Genomic DNA, 16,966 nt, shown 5'->3' on the forward strand with positions numbered 1-16,966 from the left:
ATAAGCTATATAGTATGCGAATAAGGTGGATATCAATATTTGATGCATTTAACACAATTCGATTCTGAATCCATATAAAAGTAAGTAATATTTATATTCATATTTATATATATATATACGTTCATGAAGGGTCCCAAAGGTCGAATCAGAGAAGATATGCTAACCTAATCAGCCCACGAATAGATACGGCCCGGCCCATCTTCAGATCTGAGGGACTCGAGTCCACCTTCCTTCACCAATCCCCCACTCCCTCAACTTCCGCCCACCCGGCTCTGAATTTCTAATCCTCTCCGTCCCCCCCCCCCCCCCCCCCCCCACCGCCGCCGTCTCCGCGGCCTCTTCCGCCGGAACCCTAGCCTCGCCTCGGCCGCCTCCGCCGCTCCTCTCGGGCGGTCGTGGTGCGGCCGAACGGCCGCGATGGACGAATCCGGCTCGGCCCCCATCTTCCCGAACGCGCGCACCCCCGAGGACGTCTTCAGGGACTTCCGCGGCCGCCGCGCCGGCATCATCAAGGCCCTCACCACCGGTACCCCCCCCCTCCCCCCCCTCTCGTTCCCGCGGTCGTTTTCTCATTCTGGATTTTGGTGCGGGATTCGTAGCTTACGGTTTCGTTTGCTTGGCTGTTTTCGTGGCGCGCAGATGTGGAGAAGTTCTACAAGATGTGCGACCCAGGTGAGGATTTACTTCTTCCTTTATTTCCGCTGGATTCGGTGTTCAACTTCTTTACAGCTTTAGGGATACTGGATTGGGACTGCTGTTGTGGCGCTAATTGAAGTTCCAGTGCGCCGCTGTGGCAGGATTGATTTCTGTGGTGTTTAGTTAATCGATTAGGATGCACGGGCGTCTGTGTCGATGGAGTGGAATTACTAGTTAGTCAACTGTACTGTGGGCGTTAAGTCTATGTAAATATGCTTGCAATTTTGGGCCACTTGTAGGGCGCAACAAAGGTTTGTATTGTTTATCTGACCTTTGGCCATTGTTAATCCGAATTAGAGGATGCTAGCGTTCACTTGCATTTATGCTTACCTGGGAATCAGGAAAAAAAAATTATGGGCAGCGACCAGTTGACCAGAAGCTTATTAGACTGGACAGGCCTTTCATGCCTGAAGCTGTAGAATTGTCCCAATTGCATTGCATTTTTCTGGCTTCTGTGAAGATACATTAGTTGTTCTGTTGGCTCTGGCAGAGTTAGCTTTTATATGCTTGCTTGTTTTCTTTAATTAATCAACCTACTACTACTCTCTTATGCATTATAAGTGCCATTTTGTGTCATGGGCCTTGCTGTCTCTTTCATACTCATAAAGCTAATGTAAAGTGGTCTTTATTTTTCCAGAGAAGGAGAACTTGTGCCTCTATGGACTGTCTAATGAAACATGGGAAGTGACCCTTCCAGCTGAGGAAGTTCCTCCTGAACTTCCAGAGCCAGCACTGGGAATAAACTTCGCTCGTGATGGAATGGCCGAGAAAGATTGGCTCACGCTGGTTGCTGTACACAGTGATGCGTGGTTAATTGCTGTGGCATTTTACTTTGGAGCTCGCTTTGGATTTGATAAAGATGCCAGGTCTGGTTTGGTTTTTATTGCAATGTCTTTATATTTCTATTTCTGAAGTCCAAACTTCTCAAATAGATTATTTCCATGTGTCCAATATGATTGTTTTAGCAAATGCTTACTTTGCTTGTTACTGTCTTCTCAGGATGTCATTCAGAAATGCCGTGTATGATAGGTTCCAGTTTCATTGCATTAGATCTGTGAATCTAGGCTGCTATGGGCATTGCCAGTATTGGAAAGGATAGTTCGGTCTCCCGAGCACATATCTGTAGTAACCATAAGATGTCAACCTATTCATCGTGCACAACAATTGTTTCCTGAAAGATAAATCAGGAGGCAAAACAAGCATCAATGTGTGGTACATATCCATATAATCCCATCCTCCTAGGGCACACATGTATGCACAATATGAAGGCACTATCACTGCCATCAACTTAATTCTTGCATAGCAGTAAAGAGTTGGGAGTTGGGACCACCTTTTCAGCTGTTTTTTATTTTCCAAAGTCCAAGTGCTAATAGTAAATTCTGGTTATATTTGCATGATCATGTTTAAATTATTGCTTGTGAAGAAACCTGCTCTCTGAGGTAGTAGTACATTGTTGTCTTTGCTAAAAGTTACTAGTTATTGGGAAATCTGATGTTGGCCATTGCAGGAGACGGCTCTTTACGATGATCAGTAATTTTCCCACTGTATATGAAGTTGTGACAGGAAGTGGGAAGAAGCAATCAAAACCCCCCAACAGCAACGGCAAAAGCAAGTCGGGTTCTAAAGTAAGCACACATGCTCAATAACTTGCTTTGTTTCTTGTTCAAATATTCACACTGGTTTCTGACAATTCATTCATTTTTCCTTCAACTCCAGCCATCCAAGAAACCCAATTCAAATAGCAAGCCAGCAAAGCAGCCCCTGCCAAAGCAGGAGGAACAGATGGTCAAAGAAGAGGGAGGTGATAAGGATCAAGCTTACCTGTGCGGAACATGTGGAGGGAGCTATTCTAATAATGGTGAATTCTGGATAGGCTGTGACATTTGTGAGAACTGGTACCATGGCAATTGTGTCCGCATCACTCCTGCCAAGGCAGAGCACATCAAGCAGTACAAGTGCCCGGCTTGCAGCAACAAGAGGAGCAGAGAGTGAGCGTGGGACGCTCCTGGCTGATGTAGTTAGGGTTGGTAGGGCTTGAGCCGGGGGATTCTTGCTTCCTGCTGTTTCAGCAGCGGCAGACTGCCAGTTGCCCCAGCAGTTGTATTAGTTTTATCTAAACATTGGACGTAGTTGTTAGTACTGTAGTGACCGCTGCTGCTCTCCTAGTGCACTAGAAGTGTTATGTTAATGGATTGTCAAAACTCTCCATGAGAGTAACGAAGTGGTTTCTTAGTGGGTAATGACCCATCTCTTGCGCACTGCTGTGATTCCTGTGTCGCAACTTACAAGAGATGCCTTTGCTTTCTTCCTTTTTCTCAGAAGCCATGCTTCTCGTTTTACCTGGAAATGTTTTGACGTAATCTGCATGCACGTTTTCGGTTCAGATGGTTCATAGGGAATATTACATTCCCAGTGGTTTTGTAAGTTGATGTCGCTGTTGACACTAGAGATAGAAGAGTAAAACGGATCTACTAGCTTAGCTACGTACGCCAATTACTTGCAGGAAATAAAGGAATCAGATTGGGCTGCGTGGCTACTGCTTATGCTAGCATTGTTTTGTCGAAGCCATCACCGTTGAAGATCTCACCTCCAAACATTGGTGTTGGAGGGATCTATGTGCCTGTAAAGTGCACAAGATGTTTAAAGTATGCACTAGCGCCATTGCTTACAGTGTGTTGACAAGGTGGGTCAACCTATTTAAGCACCAACGCTTGAACGAGGCAATTTGAGCACCAAAGGTTAATGATACGAACAAGGTGATTAACAAGACGGTTAAGACAGGTCCATAATGCGACAGTAATCTTTACAAGCTCTCATGCATAAGCACCTGGCAGCATATGAAAGAAGGTCTATAATTACAATTAGGATTACATTACCGTGCCCAGCACTAACAAGAGAGCTCAGTCATAATATCTTGAGTTACCCTAATATCTTCTATTTTTTCTGTCGCACATCTTATAATGTGAACTTTACAAGAAGAGACATCTCGACGTATCAATCCCCACATAAGGCAAAAGCTCCCCCACCCCGCCTTTTTTTTAGAAGACACTAAAGAGTGCTTCATATATGATATACCTATTTATCGAGGAAAGAAATAGCCAACACAAAATAAAGATAACTCGATGCAAAATGATCTGAAAAATAAGTACATCAAAGACCTTTCTGATCGTTTTCTTCATTCGGATCTTTGCCCCCCACCTGAACTCTCAGGTTGCACTAAAAAGTTTTTTTTTCTTTTTTAACGAAGGCAAAGCTCTCTCATTCTCCGAACACGCTTGTAAAAGGGGGGGAAACCCAACCCCACACATCGGGTGGCTCCATCCATAACCTCAGAAGATCCTGACCGTCTATTAGTAGGATTTTTATTTTTTTTATGTGTCCAGACTTTGGACACCGGAGCCCCAGCCCCAGGCACAGAACCGCCTCTCCGTCCCTGTTCTTCCCTAGCCGCCGCCGCCGCCGCAGGTCCGCTGCCCCTCGGCGTGCGGCCGCCCCAGCCCGACATCCAGCCGGCGGCCTGCGCCGACCCCAATATACCGGCGTCCCCGCGCCAAGCGTCGGCCGAGCGCGACTCTCGCGTGCCTGAATCTGAAGCCTCCGGGCCGAAGCCCGTCGGCGCCGAAGCGGGCCGGAGGAATGGCGTGGCGGATGCTGCGGAGGAAGGTACGGCGGAGCTAGCAGCTGAGGGCGTACTTTGCATCCACACGGGGCTCCGATTTTCCTAGCACTAGGCTTCGCAGCGGCTGTACTGACGCCTGGGTATTGCAGGAGCTCCACACGAGCCTTCTGAATTTGGCGTTCCGGGCAGATCGTGGGGGTAAGAAGCATTTCTCCAATGGAGCGATTGGAAATCTGGCACGTAAGTTGATTATAGGCTCTGGTCCCATTTTGGCATTGTCGACTTTAGCATAAACCTCTCAGAGAGTGAAGTATTGGGGTTAAATCTGTTTTATATGCTTCCAAAATGCAGAGTTCTACCGCAGTGATAGGACCAAACATGCAGCTAGTTGCATGCCCTCTAGCCATTTCACTATCATCAGGTATGTTTATCTGTGTGATTTACTTGGCTGCACATTCATTTTGTGTAAACATACGAGACCTATCTGAAGTATCCAGCACAGGTATTACAAATAAATGAATAATTATTGGATTCTTTCGGAGATAGACAAAATGATATATTAGATCCAATCAGAAATCACCCCTGGACGAAACTTACCTGAGCATTATTGTTAATCTTCCAAACTTCTCAGCGATGATTGCAACTTCTGCATGGCACAATTTGCAGCTTATCTTATTTGACCTTGTGTGACTACAAATTAAGAAATTAAAATTGATGTGATAACTCATGGGTAAGGCTCCTTTTTGTCCAAATTTGATGATGTGTCATGTGTGCATACAGATGTATGTGCTGTAAATGGATGTATGGTGTATGCTATATTTGTCATATGTATCCTGAAGTGCCATTTGACACATTTGTATGTGACCTGGTAATATCTCAGTTGTTGCTAGACAAGTATGTGAACTCCAACACGCTGGTTAATTCTGAACATGCGGTGATAGTACATCATATTAGGTTTATCAATGATATATATGTGACTGATGAGCATATGGATGCGAACTTTTTTATTATTTTAGATCTGTTTCATCAAGTGGGAACTGGGAAGTACAAAGTGAATATTGTTGGGTGGGTTGAAGTTAACATCCCTCTAAAGAGAAAGCTTGTAGGTAGATTTTATACATGGACCACGATGACATGATGTGACATGATGCTGGGTTGTTTCTTTCATGAAAATGGTGCTGGGGTCCATTTTGAGATGGCTTACATGGCTTATTTTATTAAACTGAAATACTTTTTTCTTAATTTTGTCCTCCGACGACTGACCGATATAGGGTATTGTTCTGACTTTAGCATTGTGGACTAACAAAGGAATGTAATCAGTTTGTTTGCATTGGTGCAGTCACAAAGATTTCTTAACTAGTATTCCAGATTTCTCACATTTCCTCTTGTCTTATTCTATATCCCTTTTCGATTCAAAAAAGAAATATTCTATATCCCTTTTTCTCAATTATCTGTTTCGTCCATTGAAACAATTCATGTTGTATAATTTTTTAGCATTGAAGTTCAAACATCAGTCTAGTAGGATTCTTGTTACTATTACTTTTTTTCTTGATTTCTCAAGCTTTATATGTCAGGTGACTATACCATCTTCTTTATAGGAATTTTCATGCAGGTGTTTATATGTTAGCATGGAGTCGGAAAAAGGAGGATGTTGTAGGGCTGAAAGCTCCTAAAAAGGAGAAGCGAGTGAAGAAAGAAAATAGAACACAACCTCCTGTAGAAGCACCATATGTTGCACCAAAACTGAAGATAGCTACCAAATCACCAGATAAAACTGTTGAGATTTTTGATGGGATGACATTGCTTGACCTCTCTAAACGAACCGGTGCATATATTAGTACACTTCAAGGCATACTTGCAGACCTTGGTGAAAAGGTTGAATCAGAGTTTGACTCTATCAACATTGATCTTGCTGAGTTGGTTGCAATGGTATGTCTTAATCATTCTCTTCATATTGCATAAACCAGTATTGTCCTTTCTGTTCAGTTTCCTGTAGCATACAAGAAATGAGCGATAGATATATTTCTTCACTCCTATTTCATTATACCATGCGAGCTTAATGCAACCCAATGATATGATAGAAAAATTGTTATAGATATATTTCTTCACTCCTATTTTATTATACCATGCGAGCTTAATGCAACTCAATGATATGATAGAAAAATTGTTTTGTTGCAATCTGTGATATGCTAATGGCCAGAAGTTTTCTGATCATATTAAAATCTGGTATATCTGTGATATGCTAATGGCCAGAAGTTTTCTGATCATATTAAAATCTGGTATCTTTCTTACGTCTTTATTACTTCTACCACAAAAAATTGGTCTGTTGGAACAATCTTGGTTCTTTTTTTTTAAGTGAAGTTTGCTTCCCCCCATTCTATTATAATCCATCTGCAACAGTTTTAGCTTGCTTATATTATTAGGTGTGTTCTTTCCAATGATAGTGTGAAATACTGCAGACTGGCTGTGGTATATTCCATGACTCGACAATGTAAAAATTAAGTATGCGTTACTGCTGATTTGATTAATTTTTATTTGGATAGACACATGCTAGCTTTTATTTAAGTAGCACAGTTCCAAATACTTCCAATTTTCTTCACTTTTACGGCAAGCATTGCCATCATGAAATGTTCAAGCACCACTAGGAAAATCATGTTTCTTATAATATGAACTCATATGTTTCATGCTTCTTCCTCAGGAACTTGGTGTTAATACCAGAAGAATGCACACTGGTGAAGGCACGAATGAACCACGTCCTGCTGTTGTAACAGTAATGGGCCATGTTGACCATGGTAAAACATCGCTTTTGGATGCTCTTCGGCAAACATCTGTTGCAGCTAAGGAAGCTGGTGGTATCACTCAGCATATCGGTGCTTTTGTTGTTGAGATGCCGTCAGGAGCATCTATCACATTTCTCGATACTCCAGGACATGCTGCCTTCAGTGCTATGCGGGCTAGAGGTGCCGCTGTTACAGATATTGTAGTCCTTGTGGTGGCAGCAGATGATGGTGTTATGCCTCAGACGCTTGAAGCTATGTCTCATGCAAAAGCAGCAAACGTTCCTGTTGTAGTTGCCATAAACAAATGTGATAAATCTGGAGCTGATCCTGAGAGGGTCAGAATTCAACTTGGTTCAGAAGGCTTGCTTTTGGAGGATATGGGTGGAGATGTGCAGGTTGTTGAAATCTCTGCCGTAGCAAAATCTGGTTTGGATAAATTGGAAGAGGCTTTGCTCCTTCAAGCTGAGATGATGGACCTGAAAGCCAGAATTGATGGCCCTGCTCAGGCTTTTGTGGTGGAGGCAAGGTTGGACAGGGGTAGGGGTCCACTGGCAACAGCTATAGTCAAGTCTGGCACATTAGTTAGTGGGCAACACATTGTTGTAGGAGCAGAGTGGGGAAGAATTAGATCTCTTAGAGACACGGCAGGAAAAATTACAGAGTCTGCAAAACCAGCGATGCCTGTTGAGATTGAGGGGTTAAGGGGCCTTCCAATGGCTGGAGATGATGTCGTGGTTGTTGATTCAGAGGAAAGGGCAAGAATGCTTAGTCAAGGGCGGAAGAAGAAGCAGGAGAAAGATAGACTTCGAAAGATTGATGAAGGCATGGCAGATGAGCTAGAAATTAAAGAAGAGGCTCCTGAAAGAGTAGAAATGCCCATTATTGTCAAAGGTGATGTTCAGGGCAGCGTTCAAGCTGTTACAGATGCATTAAGGAGTCTTAATAGTGCGCAGGTGTCGTGGTGCTGCAAACCACAGCCGGGTGGCGGAAGGCACCCGCCCTAGCCCAGAGGGTGTGTACTCAGGGGGTAGCTAGTCTTAGATCGATCTCCCTCAAGAACACAAGAAACACAGCAGGATTTAGAGTGGTTCGGGCCGCCGGAGCGTAATACCCTACGTCCACTGTGTGTTGTATTGCCTTCCCACGAGAGTGAGGAGGTGCGAGAGCTTGAGTCTGTATGGAGAGCCTGTGTTCTAGCGGGCGTGCTCTCCCTTTTATATGTCCAAGGGGAGCACGTACACTGAGCGGGGCCCCGACATATGGACCCGGCGATGTATTATAAACTACATTTTGGCCTTCAATGCCTCAGATCCGGAGATCTTGTCGTCGGCTTCCGTGCGTAGCTTCTGACCAGGGATGGTCTTGAGCTGTCCTGTCAGAGTAGAGTCTAGTCTTTGCAGTCGCGCGTCGAGGTCATGATGAAGCGCCGAACTACTGACTCAGTCCACTGTAGCAGCGTGCACTGTTGCTTCAGTTAATAGCTGGTCATCATGACTCGTCGCCCACGCGCGCGGCGCTGAGACACTGCTGCGTGCCTCGGTAACAGACGAGCCGCAGTGTGGACTGACAAAAGCTGCCCCGTGCCTAGAGGCAGCAGAGCCCGCTTCAACCACTCGCACTTAATGCGGGTGGGTGAGGGAGCTTCCAGCGGAAGGCTTGCGCCTGCGCCCGCGTCTGCGTGACACGTGGAGGCTCCGGACCCCTCCCGAGCTGCTAGCTGAGCCGAGAGCTCACGGGATCCGGATAGGCACGTGGAGGTCCCGGACCCACCTGCGGGGGTCCGGGTCCACGGTCACAGGTGCAGAGCATTTTCACCTCTAAGACACGTGGTGACACCGGACCTGTCCCCGAGCGGGAAGCGGGTCCGGGACCGTTGGTCCGGTGAGATGGAGTCGGACCCCAGGGGTCCGGCTGCTCAGCTCCTTAGGGCGTAGTTACGGATAACTACGCGAGTCTTGGCACAGTAGGAGTGGGTACCCCAGTTGCAGGGTACCGACAGAGGCCCCCGGGCCTGCCTCGGGAGAGGCGACGAACCCGCAGGTGGGGCCACTACTGTGAGCAACTTGGCTGCTTCTGGCGCTCAGCGGTGCGCGCCGCAAGGGTCTTGTCCTGCATCGTCCATCCTTTGGGTCACCTGCTGCATCATCACGTTTGGACCTGCACATGACTCAAGGTAGATGCTTAGTAGCGTGCCCACGGGTCCCAAATCCTGTTGGCTGTAATCCTTTGACATAGACAGCTAGGTTCAGTGAACGGAGCTCAAGGGGCCGGCCTTTAGGTTAAGAGAAAGTCCGGACCTCCAGGTTCCCAGTCCTAGGTACTACGGCACTCATTCACAGGAGGTGGTGCGTGCAGGCTTAGGGTACGGAACCAGGCTAAGCGGCTACACGGCTCCGGACCTCCCCGGAGAATGAGTGCGCTTCCCTGAACCTGCAGGTTCCCAGGGGTCCGAACCCCTCTCTTCCATGAGGGGTCTCGAGCTAAGTCACTAACTAGCCAACTCAATTCGGACCACAATCACCGCACAAGAGTAAGAAGCCACGTGGGGGTTAGCGCAACAGAATGCGTAAATTAAAATTGGAATGTAACATCCTTAGAGGCGAACTGAGAATAAACTTTTCCTTTATAACTAGATGTACATGAGATGTGCGATGTAAGCCAGAACACGGGTTTATGAGGCCGGAGCTGTCCGGACCTCCGGGCCCCCAGTCTTAGGTACTACGGTACTCGCCCTAGGGAGGTAGAGCATGCAGGCTTAGGGTACGGAACCAGGCTAAGCGGCTACACGGCTCCGGACCTCCCCGGAGGGTGAGTACGCTTCCCTGAACCTGGTTCGCAGAGGTCCGGACCCCTCCACGGGGGAGGCTCACCGGACTGGACCACACGGAAGTACTACCTAGTTACAAAGGAAAATGTTTTATTCCCTGCTGGGCCTCTAAGGGTAGGACTTACAGAGATGTAGAGTCGGGGGTGCGACCGGAGTCGGCTTTCCGCCGGAGAGAGCCACCAGAGTCGGCTTAGTGCGACCGGAGTGGGCTTTCCGCCGGAGCGGGCTTGGTGCGACCGGAGTCGGCTTTCCGCCGGAGCGGGCTTGGTGCGACCGGAGTCGGCTTTCCGCCGGAGCGGGCTTCCTCTCATGAGTGAGGTATGCTGCGAGCTGGGATTTGTCGCTCCGCCGCTCGCAGCTTGTGAGGGGGCCCTTGACGGGCGCCCTGACTCTTGCCGACGTGCAGCGCGCGCCGCTGCCGACGGTGGCTGCTCCACGGGCACGGTTGCCCCTGGCGCAGGAAGGCGAGAGGCGTGTGGCGCGGATGACGCCACACCCTCCGTCATCTCCACGTCGTCGTGGTGGTGGGAGTGCTCAACCACCCGAGCCATGGAGATGGGCAAGAGATGAGCTAAAACTAGCTAAAGCCCCCCTACCTGGCGCGCCAAATGTCGTGGTGTTGCAAACCACGGCCGGGTGGCGGAAGGCACCCGCCCTAGCCCAGAGGGTGTGTACTCAGGGGGTAGCTAGTCTTAGATCGATCTCCCTCAAGAACACAAGAAACACAGCAGGATTTAGAGTGGTTCGGGCCGTCGGAGCGTAATACCCTACGTCCACTGTGTGTTGTATTGCCTTCCCACGAGAGTGAGGAGGTGCGAGAGCTTGAGTCTGTATGGAGAGCCTGTGTTCTAGCGGGCGTGCTCTCCCTTTTATATGTCCAAGGGGAGCACGTACACTGAGCGGGGCCCCGACATATGGACCCGGCGATGTATTATAAACTACATTTTGGCCTTCAATGCCTCAGATCCGGAGATCTTGTCGTCGGCTTCCGTGCGTAGCTTCTGACCAGGGATGGTCTTGAGCTGTCCTGTCAGAGTAGAGTCTAGTCTTTGCAGTCGCGCGTCGAGGTCATGATGAAGCGCCGAACTACTGACTCAGTCCACTGTAGCAGCGTGCACTGTTGCTTCAGTTAATAGCTGGTCATCATGACTCGTCGCCCACGCGCGCGGCGCTGAGACACTGCTGCGTGCCTCGGTAACAGACGAGCCGCAGTGTGGACTGACAAAAGCTGCCCCGTGCCTAGAGGCAGCAGAGCCCGCTTCAACCACTCGCACTTAATGCGGGTGGGTGAGGGAGCTTCCAGCGGAAGGCTTGCGCCTGCGCCCGCGTCTGCGTGACACGTGGAGGCTCCGGACCCCTCCCGAGCTGCTAGCTGAGCCGAGAGCTCACGGGATCCGGATAGGCACGTGGAGGTCCCGGACCCACCTGCGGGGGTCCGGGTCCACGGTCACAGGTGCAGAGCATTTTCACCTCTAAGACACGTGGTGACACCGGACCTGTCCCCGAGCGGGAAGCGGGTCCGGGACCGTTGGTCCGGTGAGATGGAGTCGGACCCCAGGGGTCCGGCTGCTCAGCTCCTTAGGGCGTAGTTACGGATAACTACGCGAGTCTTGGCACAGTAGGAGTGGGTACCCCAGTTGCAGGGTACCGACAGCAGGTATTTTCTGATGCAGATTTGATGCTTATTTCTCTTCTGGAAATATTGTGAGACAATAACATTGCAGTTTTTAAGTTTAATTGACTCCCAAGTGCCAGTTTGTGAATCTCTTGGTACAGGGTTCTGTTTACATCACCATTTTTTTTTGTTCAGTTCTTATGTTAATACATAGTTTGCTCTCTGCAGGTTTTTGTGAATGTTGTTCATGTAGGTGTTGGTCCAATTAGTCAGCATGACATTGATCTGGCACAAGCATGCGGAGCGTATATAGTTGGTTTCAACATTCGCACTCCTCCTATTGCTATCACTCAAGCAGCAGCAAGAGCCAACATAAAGGTACCATGTTCATTAATTATTATTTCTCTATTGTCAGTTGTAATTTTGTTTTTGTGAGTTTGATGTTAGCATTGGGTTTGAGTGCATCTCTGGATAAATGTTCAGTTTTGGAAACATTTTGTTCTGCGCAGAGATGCTAGAATACATGCACTGTTTTTCTTTTGCTAGATGTTATGGAAATCATTCGGGAGGATGATATCATGGTAATTTATCTCCTCGAGGAATGACGATACGACTACCATTGAATTAGTTGCCTAGTTGGATTAAAATGCGGATTGCAATTTCAAAATTCAAATACATAATACAGATGTAACATCCTGAATGTAGAGTGGCCTGTTCCCTTTTTTTTCGTTCTTTGGATTTGAACAGTACCCTGAGCTTCAGATCTGCTTGCTTCTTCCACTGCTTCAGCACCTCATGACCTCATATACATTTTTTCTAACATCAGCTGGAGTCTTCCCCAGAAAACGTTGTTATTTTTACATATTATCATACCACAAAGAAACAGTTATGTGTTGAAATATTACAAAAATCTGGTTTCCTATTGTTGGTCACAGCATGTTTTGTTTGCTTTGAGTTTGGTGATAGGGGACCTTGTCTGTTCGTATAGCTGTATGTTCACACGCCAAAGTATCAAGGACCACTTTATGTACTAATGCAGTTCGTGAACTCATTTGTTATATTTATATATTCTCAGTTGATCTTTAATCTTTATATACATCTGAGGGGATCTGGCTAATAAATGTTTCATATTTAGGTTTTGCTGCACAAGGTTATCTATCATCTCCTTGAGGAAATGGGAAGGGCCATTGTGGATAAGGCACCAGGGACTGCTGAAACCCAGGTTTCGGGGGAGGCTGAGGTTCTGAACATATTCGAGCTGAAAGGGCGAAGCAAGTCCAAAGGACCGGACATCAAAATTGCTGGCTGCCGTATAACTGACGGTCACTTTAGCAAATCTGGAACCATGAGACTGTTGAGGAGTGGAGATGTTGTATTTGAGGGTCCCTGTTCATCTCTGAAGCGGGAGAGGCAGGATGCAGAAACAATAGAAAAGGGTAATGACTGTGGACTGGTGATTCAGGATTGCGACGATTTCCAGGTTGGGGATGTTATCCAGTGCTTGGAGCAGGTGATTAGGAAGCCCAAGTTCATCTCAACGCAGAGTGGTTCGGTTCGGATTGAATGCTAATATAGTAATTATTTGTGTCTGACATCGTTTGGTTTTCTGTTAATTCAGCCAGTTGTGCTGAACTGACAAAAGGTTTCTGAGTGTAACAAGATTTTGTTCACTGGTGACTTGTAACTGTGACCAACACACATTCTGATATGAACTAGCACATACTTATTTGATTCAGGAGTTTTTACAGCCTTTCGGGGGGGGGTCATGCGTACATGAGAAGGATTAGTGATTCAGTGCGTTGTATATTCCTTTTCATAATTCATCCAAACTATGTTGCAGTAAAAAGGCAAGTTATCTGCTATTGTAATTGCTACACCCTTTGATTGATTCCCCGCTCTGTGGAGTCAAACTGAAGCATTTTTAAGTTGTACGTATTACGTATGCTGTATTGCATGCTGACTCTACAGTATGGAATACGGTCGTAAGCCTGACTGTATGCCCTGAAATTTGAAGCTGCATCTATATTATAACATAAGGTGAATGCGGTGTTGGAATAAACTTGATGTATGATTATTGTCATTTTATCTGTTACTATAATTCGAGCAAAAGCTAATTCATGCGTGACCGGAAATGATTGTAGAAAACTAGGCATACTAGTGAGTATTTGCATCGCCTGTTTGTGGTATGTCCGTTTTCAGTAAAAAATTCAGCTGCAGATTTTCTGAGGCCAGCATTTGTGACAGATACTTTCATCATTTCAGAAAAGAATATTTCAATTCCAGCAGTTCCTACATTAGCACAGGATGTAGATTTCCAGATCACTGAGCGACTGCAGCTGTTGTAGCCTGCTCCAGGATCCTGACCAGTGGCTTGCAGCTGCACCTCCGCCCTTCGTCCAACGGCGTGTTTCCCCACCTGCACCATTTCATTAATTTCATTTCAACAGATCCCGACCGGAATCACACGGTTTTCCTCTGGAATTCCTGCAAAACCCTTGTGAAATCCAAGCGTGCTGGGTACCTGTCTTTGGCCTGAACATCCGCGCCGAAGCCTATGAGCATGCTGGCGACGAGGTGCAGGCCCTCCGCGGCGGCGACGTGGAGCGGCGTCCTCTGGTCGTAGTTCTTGCAGTTGGGGTCGACGCCGAACCTGAGCAGGCGATTCAGCAGGTCGATCCTGCCGCCGGTGACCACCCTGCACAGGTACCCTCCGGCATCCTCTAGGTTCAGGACCGCGCCGTGCTTCACCAGCAGGGAGGTGATCCTATCGTGCCCGGATTTCAGGGCTAGCAGCAACGGTGAATTCCCAAACTTATCTGCAGGTTTAGAGATGATCGTATATCACAAGAGAAATTCATAAAAAAATGTTGTTTTTAAACGTTTATGTTTGCCTTGGATAAATTGCTTGCATACTTTCTCTCTCAAAAAAAAAAAGCTTGCATACCTATGCTGTTGACGTTTGCTCCTCTCTGAATCAGGAACCTGACGATATCTTCATATCCTCGTAACGCTGCCACATGCTGTAGTAACGTAAAGGTCGGGAAAGAGTTTGGTAAATCTACAATTTATTCAAAATTGCAGTTTTTTTTTCTTCACATGGTTCCATCCAGAAGAGGAGGTAATTTACAATATGCTATTTCATATTTTCAGTAAGGGAAAATTGGGTTTCATGCTGCATTTGTTTCAGTGAAAATGAACTTCTGTACTCTGAATTACAACTTTTTTTTTCGAAATAAAGAATTACAATTACTATATGAGAGAGTTCACAAACCAGTGCGGTCCTTCCATCGTAATCGGGTTTACTAGGATCAGCTCCCGCACTGATCAAACCCTTCAAACGGAACAAGTCTCCATGGTAAGCAGCATTGTTCACTCCGAGAACAAGTTCTGCTTCCTGCCTTGATATCAGGTATGTGATGTCTGATTCGAGCTGCTTCCCTCTGGATTCGGTTTTCCTCCACTACAGGAAAAACAAATTTTCATTTGCAGCCAAGTTTTGATCCAGACTCGCTGTTGTTGACATGTTACCTCCAATAGGTTGCTCAAGATCTGACGGCTATCCTTGAAGTAAATTTGCAGAATGCTGGTCAGGGACTGCTTGTCGATTCTCAGGACGCTGCAAAGCTCACAGACCCTAACTGTGTGTGGCTGTGGAACATTGCAAACTACAGAAACATCGCCGACGATGTCGTAAGGCAGCAGCTCTGAGATGATCTCCTCTGATCCACCTTCTCCACTAGCCACCTCTTCCTGTGACAGTAATAGTAGGATGGTACAGCTGAGTTCTGTTTTCTCATAATTCATGTATTCTTTTCCTTCAAACTGAATAGTGGAAATTTAGAATCATGGTTATAAAAATTGTTACTGAAAATTAATACCAGGCATCCGTGTACGACAATATAAATTTGATCCACCACAGTGCCTTGCTCTAAGATAACCTCGCCGGGGAGGAAGAATTCTTCATGCAATTTTACCACCTGAAATTACCGACAGAAAATTTTGAATGAATACTATGCTAGTACTAACTATATTTACGAATAACTAGTGAGAAACATGAATCCACTCAAAATCTTACAATCTGGCTCAGGAAGTCCTCTGAACATCCGTTGAACAGGCGCACTTTCGAAACCATGTCGAGGTACAGTGTCTGGGACAACTGCAAAACGAAACAAAGGCTCATGATGCTGATCTCCACACACACACACACACACACACACACACACACACACACACACAAATCAGTTGAATCTCTCCTGTTCTATTCTATGAAGAAGACTGCCTACCTTTGATCGAACAGCAACCGGGATATCGTCAATGACTCTGTCCTTGGTGTAGCTGCTCTCATACTGCAGCAGCAAGTGCTCCTTCACCTGGGACCTGATGCCGGCGCCCAGCTTGTTCCTGTTCATGTACCTGATGAGGTCTGTCATCTTGTCCCGGAACCTCTCCGTCTTGGATCCCTTGACGATGAGCGCTGTCATGTTGCCGATCAGGTACGCGCTGAGGAGGATGCTGAAGGAGATGTAGGCCACGGTGAAGGTCATCTCCCTCGGATTCACCGCATGGACGTCGCCGTAACCTGAATGTGCCTTTGCACGATCAGAACGAAACTGCAGAGATTTGTTTGTTGATCCACATGGTGGACACCAAGATGATCGATGGATGGATCGAGAGCAGAGCAGAGCATCGTCGTACCGACGGTCGCCATGGTGACGATGGCAAAGTACAGCGAGGTGACGTAGCGGGTGAGCAGGTCGATCTCCCTGAAGTTGATGTACCTGGCGTCCCCCAGCGTCAGGCTGCCGACCCAGGTGCCGGCCTCGCTCGCCGGCGGCAGCGTGGTGGCGAGGTAGTAGAAGACGCAGGCGGCGGTGTGCGTGAAGTAGAGCTCGACGGTGATGAGCTTCACGATGCGCGTGAAGAGGTAGCTGATGCGGATGTCCTTCTCCATCCTCTTGAAGAAGGCCATGATCTTGCGGGCCCTGGACAGCCGCAGCCACACCAGGCACCTCACCATCTCCGTTCTTCCCGTGGCCTGATAAAAACAAGGAACGAACAGTCCTGTAAAGAACATAAATCCCATATCTCCGACGCACAATGGCAATCGCAGTTGCAGGAATTAATTGAGATGTCGATCTCGATCACCTTGTATATGAAATCCCATGGGAAGCAACCTAGGATGTCAAGAGCGAAGCTTCCTTTGATGTAGCTGCAGAACACGATCATATTCAGAGAGGTCTCTTGGATATTTTGCGAAAAAAGAACAATGGTGTCCAGGCCTGCTAGAGCAACCGGCCTCACCGCAGCGCGATCTTCCGCCTGTCGCAGACCATCCGGTAGGTGTGGGCGTCCCTGTAGGCGAGGAAGAAGTGGACGGCGACGTCGGCGAGGAAGACGAGCTGCACGCACTCGAGGTCCAGCAGGTGCTT

General features: G+C 47.3%; 3 protein-coding genes across 4 annotated transcripts in view; 2 read left to right on the top strand and 1 right to left on the bottom strand.

The window, feature by feature from the left end:
• The first annotated feature begins 264 nt into the window (after positions 1–264).
• LOC120641122 (PHD finger protein ALFIN-LIKE 7-like) lies at positions 265–2,954 on the top strand. The gene is made up of 5 exons (XM_039917109.1): positions 265–526; positions 640–672; positions 1,334–1,562; positions 2,204–2,321; positions 2,413–2,954. Exons 1-5 carry the CDS (start codon positions 418–420, stop codon positions 2,686–2,688), a joined length of 765 nt encoding a protein of 254 aa, XP_039773043.1. The 5' UTR covers positions 265–417; the 3' UTR covers positions 2,689–2,954.
• A 1,102-nt stretch (positions 2,955–4,056) lies between these two features.
• Positions 4,057–13,472, top strand: LOC120641125 (translation initiation factor IF-2-like). 2 transcript variants are annotated; one of them, XM_039917111.1, is made up of 7 exons: positions 4,057–4,359; positions 4,465–4,555; positions 4,667–4,736; positions 5,914–6,244; positions 7,014–8,048; positions 11,766–11,915; positions 12,673–13,472. In XM_039917111.1, the coding sequence occupies exons 1-7, from the start codon at positions 4,333–4,335 to the stop codon at positions 13,105–13,107; spliced, it is 2,139 nt and encodes a 712-aa protein (XP_039773045.1). In that variant the 5' UTR covers positions 4,057–4,332; the 3' UTR covers positions 13,108–13,472. The 2 variants fall into 2 exon arrangements, with proteins under 2 accessions (XP_039773045.1, XP_039773046.1); XM_039917112.1 differs by having other exon boundaries at positions 4,096–4,359; positions 5,928–6,244.
• A 303-nt stretch (positions 13,473–13,775) lies between these two features.
• The window catches only part of LOC120641123 (potassium channel KOR2), a 3,783-nt gene continuing 592 nt past the window's right edge, over positions 13,776–16,966 (bottom strand). The window contains exons 2-12 of the mRNA XM_039917110.1: positions 16,839–16,966; positions 16,683–16,746; positions 16,233–16,572; positions 15,821–16,116; positions 15,613–15,693; positions 15,416–15,514; positions 15,066–15,287; positions 14,809–14,997; positions 14,482–14,557; positions 14,059–14,353; positions 13,776–13,953 (exon numbers count right to left, since the gene is read on the bottom strand). The exon at positions 16,839–16,966 is cut by the window's right edge and continues 94 nt beyond it. Coding sequence (XP_039773044.1) covers positions 13,857–13,953; positions 14,059–14,353; positions 14,482–14,557; positions 14,809–14,997; positions 15,066–15,287; positions 15,416–15,514; positions 15,613–15,693; positions 15,821–16,116; positions 16,233–16,572; positions 16,683–16,746; positions 16,839–16,966 — 1,887 coding nt within the window. The 3' untranslated portion in view covers positions 13,776–13,856. The remainder of the gene's footprint in view (positions 13,954–14,058; positions 14,354–14,481; positions 14,558–14,808; positions 14,998–15,065; positions 15,288–15,415; positions 15,515–15,612; positions 15,694–15,820; positions 16,117–16,232; positions 16,573–16,682; positions 16,747–16,838) is intronic.

The sequence above is a fragment of the Panicum virgatum genome, chromosome 7K, assembly GCF_016808335.1.
Source record: "Panicum virgatum strain AP13 chromosome 7K, P.virgatum_v5, whole genome shotgun sequence".
NCBI classification, from domain to species: Eukaryota; Viridiplantae; Streptophyta; class Magnoliopsida; order Poales; family Poaceae; genus Panicum; species Panicum virgatum.